At 33.5% G+C, this 11455-nt stretch overlaps 1 protein-coding gene across 2 annotated transcripts in view; it reads right to left on the bottom strand.

Moving 5' to 3' along the window:
- The window catches only part of LOC111051870, a 206794-nt gene extending 199329 nt beyond the window's left edge, over nucleotides 1-7465 (bottom strand). Inside the window, exon 1 of one of the 2 annotated variants that reach the window (XM_039435477.1) lies at nucleotides 7313-7465. In XM_039435477.1, coding sequence (XP_039291411.1) covers nucleotides 7313-7374 — 62 coding nt within the window. In that variant the 5' untranslated portion in view covers nucleotides 7375-7465. The remainder of the gene's footprint in view (nucleotides 1-7312) is intronic. The other variant, XM_039435478.1, reaches the window with a different exon arrangement.
- Between the last annotated feature and the right edge of the window lie 3990 nt (nucleotides 7466-11455).

Here is an 11455-nt window from a genome sequence, read left to right on the forward strand (position 1 = left end):
GTGAACGCCATGAAGAGTGTTAAGAACATTTGGGTGATTTTTGAACTAGTGTGACTCAACTATGCCTAAATCTATGCTGATGCCTACACTAATAACTACGCCAATAGCTACGCCAATATCTACACTAATATCTACGCCAATAACTACGCCAAAATCTACGCTGAGGCCTACACTAATATCTACACCAATATCAACACCAATAACTACGCCAAAGTCTACGCCTATGCCTGCGCCGATGTCAATGCCTGCGCCGATGCTGATACCAATGCCAAAATCTACGCCGATGCCTGCGCCAATGCCTATGCCTGCGCCAATGCTGATACCAATGCCAAAATCTACGCCAATGCTGATACCAATGCCAAAATCTACGCCGATGCCTGCGCCAATGCCTATGCCTGCGCCAATGCTGATGCCAATGCCAAAATCTACGCCGATGCCTGCGCCAATGCCTATGCCTGCGCCAATGCTGATGCCAATGCCAACACCAAAGCATACGCCAATAGCAATGCCAACGCTTATTGCTGACTTTGTATCTCAAACTTCAACATTACTACATTACCTGGAGGTAATTGCCATCCATGTTCACATTTGCAACTTTGAATTCAAAATAACAGTCACAGTATCATGAAAGAATTGATTCAAAAAAAAAATCCTCTCCTAAATTATTCCTGTATGCAGAACTCTAAACCTTGAACAATGAAAGTATCAAATAACCAAACCTTACCTAAATTAATCCTCACCTCAATTAATCCTGTATGCAGCGTCTATCTCTTTTCCAAAAAACGAATTACCTTGTCATTTCAAGCCTGAAATGTACATTGTATAATTACAAATATGATACAAAATTTACGTGACTCTGTATCGAGTTTGGTATGCAGCTGTCTACTACAAGCATGAGGCAATGCTAACTGAGATGTCACCTGTATCGAGTTTGGTATGCAGCTGTCTACTACAAGCATGAGGCAATGCTAACTGAGATGTTACCTGTATCGAGTTTGGTATGCAGCCGTCTACTACAAGCATGAAGCAATGCTAACTGAGATGTCACCTGTATCGAGTTTGGTATGCAGCCGTCTACTACAAGCATGAGGCAATGCTAACTGAGATGTCACCTGTATCGAGTTTGATATGCATCAGTCGACTACAAGTATCAGCCCAACACTACGTGTATCCAGATCAGCCTAACACTGATGTCATCACATTGGAGTCACACTTAACTGAAAATCATACTGAGTGCCTTAACGGACTGTTTTCCAAAATATGCATCAATAAAATCAACCGTGTCAATAGTGAAAGAAATGAACATTTTTTGATTTATTGAAATTTTATGTGAAAATTAAATGTAACAATTCATCAATTCATTAAAAAAAAAAAAATAATAATAATAATTTTTTTTTATTCAACATACTAATTTTTTTTTATGCAATAAAAAATTGAATTTTTCTATCTATTAAATTTATTTGCAATTTCAAAAAAAAACTATTCTTTACATATTAAACTCTCTGTTGAGATATCTTCTTTTAAATTATAAAGCTAAATCAAAAGTAATATTGATATTCTATACCTTGAAATATTGTTTGGAAACATATAACAAATGCTATTGATGAATTTTTATAATAATTTTCAATTATAGTTGACATGTAATGTTTTTATAGAAAAATTGTTACTGTTCTCGAATTTACAATTCAAAATTTTCATTAGGGTCAATGTAATTTTTTTCTTTAAATTTTCAAACAGTAAAATTTTTTTATGTCAAGAATCGAATCTTCAATTCGAGATCTATGGAACTTTATAGTGAATATCAGAGTCATCAATAGACGGACAAACTTTTTGATGGAGAATTTTTTATCGTAAATGATTGTTGCATTGTTCCATGGTGTCACCGAGGCTGGATTGACAGAACAGAATTAATAGATAATATAGAGGATATATAAAATTTAAAATAACAGTTTCAAAATAAAGTTTTATTGAGAACAAATATAAAATGTGAGTTCTGGACTTGTAATTTGTAATTTTGTTGTTGACGTGTCATGGAGTCATCACTGATTTTGAGGTGTGGTTTTTGTCTGATGACAAAGCTTTCTTGTAGCTTTGCTTTCTCTGAAACTAATTGCTGGCTATGTGTGTGTTGTAAATTTTTGCTCTGAATCATTTTCCATTTAAGCAAATTTATTAATGTTTTAAATTGAGTTTTAAACAGTTTATAGTGTTCTATTTTGTCCATATAATTTGTTTTGTGTGTATACAAGCCAATAGCCACTGTTTTTTCAACTGTAAACTAGATAAGTATTTTAGTTCGTAGTAACTCTAGAACTTAGGCTTATAAGATATAATTCTTTGTCTATTTGTATAATATTTTGCAAAAATTCATCTGAAGATTATAAGTTCATTTGCTCTGAAAACTGGATTTCTCATTCATAGGCGATAGATCCATTCATAGTTTATCAAGAATCTATTACATTGGAGCCGACAACTATCCTTAGGTTAATAGGTGTTAAATGCTATCCAGCCGATAAAGGAAAAAATGGTAGCACGGCAAATTCCTATTAGAATCGACAACATTACAGTGAGGTCCACTTCATAATATCAGTGGAGAAAGATAGAACAGCCTGCCGATTCTTTGCGTTGCGACTGTAGAACATAGCTGATACCAGTATATCTGATTTGCTATTAACTGTTAATTCTTGTTTGAAATAATCAATTATATTTTATTCGTGAAGAAAATACATTTCCAATAATTGAATTTCATGATCGAGATGAACTACTTTGTTAATTAATTATAAAAAATAATATGTTCAGTTCATTTCAGAACGTCTGTCATGGTTCACAATTGTTAATGACCCAGTGCTTGCCATCTGGTGGCAGAATTGGGAATTGAATGCGGTTGGAATTGTCGACCAATCAGGAGAGAGAGTGAGCGGAGCCAAGAAAGTATGAGTATCTGATGAAAATTAATTTTTTAGAATCAAAAATATTATAATTTCTCCAGCATTATTTAGTTCATTTGTTTATTTTTGTTCCGTATTAAATTAGTTTTTTCGAATGTGATAATATTGATACTGATGGGTACGCATAATAATACCATGACTGCAAAACAGAATATTGAAACCAAAGACCTTAAAGCTGCGATTAGACCAAATTTATTTAAAAAATGTTAATAACTCAATCCTTTTAGATTAGATTGAACATACCTTATCATACACATGATGAACATATGTGTTTGTCAACTTCCGTTCAATCTAATAGAATCTATAAGGATTAAGCTATAACCATTTTGTTAATAGCTTTGGTGTAAACCCAGCTTAAAGATGCATACCTCTTTAATGTCTTAGATTGAAACTATAGACCTTATACAAATACAGATAATAGACTGGCTTCTACTCATATCTGTGTAATAACTTGTCAGCTGATTTATAATGAACTAGCAGGAACCCGTGCTTCGCAAGGATCTATTTTCAAACTTGATAATCTGAAAACTTGATGTAATGAAACTTTGAAGAACTGAAAATAGGCCTATAACCATCCTTGATAATTAAGAATCTAGCCTATATGCAAAATTTCAAGTTAATTAGTCCAATAGTAGGCCTACAGACGTGATGATGCGTCAAACATAATTTTCCTATCCCGTACGTGTATAAGTCAACTCTTTATTTTATTATAGATTATGGTTAACGACTGCAAGAGATAGGAGTGTGGAAAAGAATAGTTTTGAAACTATGATAGCATCAGAAGTGTCTCGAACACAATAGTAGGTACTACATGAACTTTTTGAAAGTGATTTGAAAAAAAAAATTAAAACAACAGAACTGAAAGTTGTCAACCTCATCATTATACCACCATTTAGAGAGGCTTCTGTTTGAGCCGAATGAAATCTTCTATCTTCTATATATATATATATATTATATATATATATATATATATATATATATATATATATATATATATATATATATATTTCATTATATATATGTATATAATGAATGTCTGTTCGTGTGTTTGTTCCCTATGACTTGAAAAATACTTGAAATAACGTCATGAACCTTTTGGAATATGTTGTGTGAATATTGGGGATGGTTTCTGACCAAAAATTTTAATAGGGTGGCTAATAATGATTATTCATTAATCCATTTTACAGACCTATGTTTTCGAAATTGTCGGCCTAGCGGCTACTGAAGAACGGAAAGATGTTCATGATTCAAGATCATATTGAGATAATATGATTTAGCATCTAAAGTTACCAGCTGTAATAAACACGTCACCCTATGATAAATTGTGTAGGCTACTGGTGGGCCTATTACAACGCTAGTTTGGAGTTGAAGTGTAGTTGATTGGTACCTGCTGTAGATAATGGTTCCTTAGAAGACCTATACAAATAATTATCACTCCCCTTTCATTGAGTAACCGGAAAATGTTGTATCATGTATAAATGTTGCTTATATTCATCCTAAAATGGAAGATGCAAAGAATATGTAATTCTGTGTGATTCATCGTACATCGCATATTTCCTGGACCATCTATTGACAATCAACAACTATGAAAACATTGAATTCATCTTTGAAACACTGATTTGTCCTATTTTTTTAATTCAACACTTTACTGTTAAATATTACTACCAATTGATTGAGAAGAATATGTTTTGGGAATAATGAATGCTGCATGACTGAGCATATAGGAAGTTCGTATTCAGATGTAAATGAAAATATTGATTGTCAGATAAATTTCATGATTCACCAAATAAAGTAAAGTGTGACATGAGATACATTGACTTCTAGGCAGTACGAAGTTCGCCAGGTAAGCTAGTTGTAAATGAAGCTTTATTATTAATAGTCAACGCTGAAAAAAGACAGGCTCAATCACCAGGAATACTATAAATTCTATGAAAGACCAGTAAGCCATTAATTTGGAGTAGTTCAATCACTTTCATTATGGACACTGGATACATTATGGACAATCAATACGTATGAAATTTATTAGCTACAGAACAAAAACTTTGATTGAAGTGACCCCGACTACTACAATATGAATAACCATTTAGATCAACTATAAGAGATAACTCACATCTCTCATCAACTCGAACTTTTTGTTCACAAAATATTACCACAAAAATATAAGTTATATTGAATGAACTCACGGCTAGTATTACTTAAGTTTGTATTTTTGTGGCCGTGCTACAAATAAATGTAGGTTTATGTTTGACATCTTGTTTTTGTAATCTTGTTGTCTATTAAGAAATTCTTCAATGTTTTTTTTGTTTGCAATAAAATTTGAATTTGGAAAAATAATTATCAACAAACTCCTAACCAAAGAAAATCTCTTTGCTCTGTTCTAATCGGAATGTATGAGACTCCATATTATACAGCTGATAGAAGGCGAAAAACGAACTGGCAAGCATACAACAATGGAACAAACACGTGGCAATATGCTCGCGCTTCCGATCCACGGAAAATTAAACTCGGTCAGCTGATTGATAAAATTATTTTAATCTTTCCAATGATTACAACATATTTATGTTAGAATATCATGTGTCTATTATATCAGTTCCATATGGCATTCACCTCACCATGTTCATAACCTTACTAAATAGAATCCTTTTTCATCCTTTGAAACCCTTGGAGGCAAAATATCTCAAAATCCGTTCTTAGTGTGCGTCTAGCATGTTTGAAGATTATTTGTGCAGAGTTTTAAGTCTGTAGGCCAATTAGTTTGAGCTGTAGTGTGATTTTAAATGAGAATTTCCAAAAAATGCCCTCTCCTGGACCTCTCTCTGCTCCTGGTCAGATTTTTTCTGCATGGATCTGATTTTTTTTCGTAGCGGAACAAAAAAGTTCCTCATGACTTTGCTGTGCAATGAGCGGTTAAAACGTATAAGATTTTTGGGGGGCCCTAGCTCCCTCAGGGGGCAAATTTCTGAAAATCCTCTCTTAGTGGATGTTTTGAGGCTATCATAAACAATTGTGCAAAATTTCAAGTTTGTTGGCACAGTAGTTTGGGCTGTGGTGTGATTTCAGTCTGTCGGGGCTTAGCCTTTTATAGATATAGAGAAGAGAAGAGGAGAGAAGATGAAGAAGAAGAGAAGAAGAAGAAGAGAAGAAGAGATAATTCTATAGTCTGATTTTTACTCTAATATTGGCGTATGAAGGAGGCTCCTTTTTCATTTTATATTATCCTTGAAATGCAAAATTTCCAAAAACCTTGTATAGACGCGCAATTTAAAAAGGAACATACCTGTCAAATTTAATGGAAATCTATTTCCGAGTTTCGCCTTAAATGTGCAACATATAAATATATAAACATTTAAACATTAAGAGAAATTCCAAACCTCGACTTGAATCTTAGACCTCACTTCGTTCGGTCAATAAGGCACTCCCGAGGCAAAGGCCTATATGGGAGTCCCAGAACAGACAATTAAAATCAGAAACGCACTTATCCTATACTATTACGAGCAACTCCTGTTTATATGTTCAGATGTTTAGATGTTTGGATGTTGAGATGTTTATATGTTTGTATTTCACCGGATCTCTAACGATTCTCACGAAATTCAGAACTTAGTAGGTCTATAATATAAAGATTCGATTGCACTAGGTCTCATCCCTGGAAAAACTGGCTGAAGGACATTAAAAGGATTATTATTATTCTTCCTTGGGAAAACAACTGATAATAATTATTTCGTTTGGTATTGATGGAAGTGAGTGAGCGAGTTTATGTGTGTGGGACTGTCTTAAAATTATGACTCAGCTGTTGAACTTTTGTAATCATTCAATCAGGTTCTTAGTGCCGGTTGCAAAAAAGCCGGGTTAATTTCAATCCTGATTAATTCCAGTAGATCCATCTTTTTGAAATGATTTTCTCTGATTTGGTTCATGTGAAGTTAATTGGGATTAAAATTTAACCGGCTTTTTGCAACTGGGCCTTTTTGCATTCATCTGGGAATTGATCTCAATTTACTGTGATTAGATAGAACATTTATGTATGAATGTTATTATAATTTCTTCTTTCGTAATAAATCTAATATGCTTTTGTACTCCAGAGCAAAGCTCGGTCCCCGATATTAATTTGTATATATGAACAAAAAGATAATAATAAACTGAGGTGAACGTATGTATTATTCACATTAAAATATTAAATGTTCGATTTAATTTGTTATTTTGTAGTGACGGTGCTTGGTCGGGCTACAACTTACTGATTTTGTGTATTTCATTCTATACTCTATTTCAATTTTGTATTCTGTGTGTTATACAACAAATTTGAATGAGAAATAATGTATTTCTACTATCTATTTTTCGTAAATAATTATTGTGATACATAAACTTACATTCCAAATGTGAAGACGATCAGCAAGATGGCAGAGTTCTTCATGAGATGACTAGAAGCCATCTCGAAGAAGAAAAGTCTTCACCAAAGTCTCAAAAACTCACAGCTAAAACTTGAACACTCTTAACCGCCAAAAGCTCTAACTGTAACTGAAGCTAAGAATTGCGATATCGACTTTTATCCAATAATAATCAATTAAAATAATTGCTGAACATGTTTCACGTGATGTCAATCATTATTATTCAGAAAAACAATTCACCAACCTACAAAACGACTGTCAGCATTGTTTGAATGGGAAGCATTGATTTACGTCCAATTGAAGTACTGACAGTTAGAAGTGTATCGTACTAGAGTGAGATCCACGTTAAAATGACAGTGGAGAGATATAATAGGTGAAAAACGTTGCCTATTCTCTGTCTTGTCAATGCCTTCTTTAGACGGTTGCTGATACAGGTTTATTGATGTAATATTAACGGTTCATTCTCGTTTAAATTACTCAATTAGTCTATATTTTATCAAGCAGGAGATTATATTTTCCAATAATCATAATGAATTTTCATAATTGAAATGAATTTTTTTCTTAATTAATTAATCGTTCTACATTGTTGAAAGATGATCTGACAACAGAGCAAAGCGAGAAAAAGATAGCGTTATCCGCTTTGTTGAATGATAGACAAGGATAGCAATACCATTGCTAATCAAACACTGTCATTATAACGTGGCCTCACTATAAACATGAAATGTAAACATGATGTTCAGTCGAGTTGTAGCTACTGACTGCTGTACCCGTTTTCAAAGTTTTTGATCAAGTAAAATATTATTAAATTATTGAACGAAATTCCTAATAAAACTATTTATAAATAAAATTCAAAGCAACTTGTGAGAGATTTTTTCAATAAGTTATCAAAATCACTAAATGGAAAGAATCTATAGGTCTCAAGCAAACAGCTGTATTGCTATCGCTAGATACGATGTCAACAAACTCGAGTTTAGATAATAACGGGTATCCAGGCTACAGTTTTGAAGAGCCAAATGAAAAGGAAAATATTATTGCTATTTATTTAATAATATAAAATGATAATTTTTGAGGTTAGGTTCTTTGGTACTTACTGGTAGGCAACCTAAATAATTGGTCAAGCCGTATAAATTGAGAATTAGCCAGACACCTGTGGCAAATTTAGTTACATACAAATAGCATTCGCTGAAAATGTGAACAGAGGGTTAGTAACAAGCATGGCATGTCAGTGTAAAAGAAATAACGTTTTAGAAAATACAAAAATATTTATTATGTCATACGAGCATGGACAAAATGTATAAAATAAATAAAAATTTCAAGGAAATATGATATATCCTACTCAGCACATGAATACATTTGTAATTTTAGAATACGCCAATCAAAATACAGTAACTGACCGGCGGTAAAAGCGAGTTAATTCAAAAATATACATTATTTATTATATAAATGATAAGAATTTGTAAACTATACAGTACTCAGTTTATGTAACAGATAGAAAATGAATATTTAAAACTATAATATTTGCTCTTTATGCGGTAACCTAGCAGATTAGCATGGACTATATTGAATCACATTATTGCATAGTAGTGAGGCTAGGGACAGCTCCAATCAGAGTGGATATTCAAATTATGACATGAGTCACTAAATTTAAATATTCCCATAGAAGAAGACGATAGCAGCCCACCAGAAAGGCCTAGGAAATCAAAAAGAATCCAGATCACCATCATAATTTGTGAAAATCAACATGTGAGTTCAATTGAAAAGTTATTAAGGGGGGCCTCAGTGCTTCGAATAAATCACGATTAAATAAAGCTAGCTCGATGAAGGGTTATTTAAATATTAAAAATGATATCAAAGCTTGCGCAAGTCTTGAAACGTAAAGGGAATATTATAAAGAACAATCTATGAGAGTTACATGTTTAAGTATGCACAGATGAAATATTTATTAATTTTTGATAATATATTATATGCTCACTTAACAATATTTTTATCAGTAAATTATAAAGATTTTTAAGAAGCTCATGTTCATAAGATAAATTGATTTATCTGATTTCCACCAGAGGCCAAACCCTAGCCTTAAGATATTTTATGATATTTATATTTCTCATATTTTTGGAAGTAGGATTAATAAATTTTATTCAACAAAGCAGTAGCAAGTCGATAACTGAGCTGTATATTTTAATAGTATATATTTGCTGATTAATGAAGCACATGGTAATATTTTGTGCTAAAAATCAAAGTCATTCATTAGTGAGCTATCTGTGATATTTTTCAATATATATTTGTTCTCCTATCATTTTTATACCTGTTGCTCTATATTTTATTATTGCTCATTGATATTTCATGTAATTATATTTGTATGTTTATTCGAATGGTGTACCCTTTATTTATTATCCTATCTCCATGCATGACCAATCTTGTTATAGTCTATTTTATTACCAGTATTGATATATTATTAAGATTACCAACCAAGTATATTCTTTACCGAATAAGTTGGATAAATCAGCGATATACAGCATTGATTATCAAATCTTTGGAAATAATACATTCCCGAGATTTATACAAATTATCCAGTACTAACACATCTGATTTGAAGAATCTCAAAGGTCATAGTATTGAATTGCAGCAACATAAATTAGTAGAATTCATAAGGTATTCTGATTGAGTATCACCTTTGATTCCACTCGGTATCATTTTCCATTGCTGACCACTTTGGCGAATGGTGGCGGGTGGCATTAGTGGCGGTATCGCATTGTCTAGTACGATAATCAGAGCCGCTATATCTATCTATCTCTACAGCATCTATTTTTGCGGAGTACACCAAATCAGTCACAAGAACTGTGAACTGTTGAAGTGGCCGACGTTTGCAGCCAGAACGTGCATGTCTCTGGCCCGACCAAATTCGAATTTCACCAAACAAACTATGCCAAGATTTACTACCTATTTTCTACTATTTTCTAACTCCGATGACCGATTTCTACCTCAAAGATAACAGAGATATTGGACAAACTAAAATGCCGGGCCAGGGACATGTTAGCCCGGCCACCTCTGAATTTCACCAAACAAACTATGCCAAGATTTACTACCTATTTTCTACTTTTTTTTACCTCCAATAACAGATTTTCTACCTCAAGGATAACAGAGATATGAGCAAAAATATGGAAAGGTCAATGACCTCTTAGCCCGGCCATCTTTGAATTTGACCAAACCAAATAAGCCAAGATTTACTACCTATTTTCTACTATTTTCTACCTCAAACCAAACTGAAATCTAACCACGCATAACAGAGATATTGGCGAAAATATGTATAGGTCATGTGCATGTCGCTGGCCCGGCCACATTCGAATTTAACCAAACAAACTATGCCAAGATTTTCTACCTATTTTCTACCTCCATTAACAGATTTTCTACCTCAACCCAAACGGAGTTATAGGGGATTGTGAGTTTTCACCCGCCCCCCTCGCCTATCATCACACACGAAAACACGTTTCTAGCCTTGACATGATTGAATTTCTGAAAAACTAAATGAGCCAACATGTAGTACACAAGCCCTGCTATTATATTCCACGAAGAAAAAAATTGATAGCTCATCACTAGACAAAGTTATTGAGTGTTTAAAGATTACCCCCCCCCCACCATCTTAACAGCATGTCGCTGGCCCGGCCACATTTGAATTTAAACAAAACAACTATGCCAAGATTTTCTACTTATTTTCTACTATTTTCGACCTCCAATAACAGATTTTCTACCTCAACCCTAACGGAGTTATAGGGGATTGTAAGTTTTCACCCACGCCCCTCACCAACCACCACACACGAAAACACTTTTCCATCCTTGCCATGATTGAATTTCTGAAAAACTAAATGAGCCAACATGTAGTACATAAGCCCTGCTATTATATTCCACGAAGAACAGAATCGATAGCTCATCACTAGACAAAGTTATTGAGTGTTTAAAGATTACCCCCCCCCCCCACATAACAGCATGTCTCTGGCCCGGCCACATTTGAATTCAAACAAACTAACTATGCCATGATTTTCCACCTATTTTCTACCTTCATTAACGGATTTTCTACCTCAACCCTAACGTAGTTATAGGGGATTGTAAGTTTTCATCCACCCCCCTCGC

The sequence above is a fragment of the Nilaparvata lugens genome, chromosome 9, assembly GCF_014356525.2.
Source record: "Nilaparvata lugens isolate BPH chromosome 9, ASM1435652v1, whole genome shotgun sequence".
NCBI classification, from domain to species: Eukaryota; Metazoa; Arthropoda; class Insecta; order Hemiptera; family Delphacidae; genus Nilaparvata; species Nilaparvata lugens.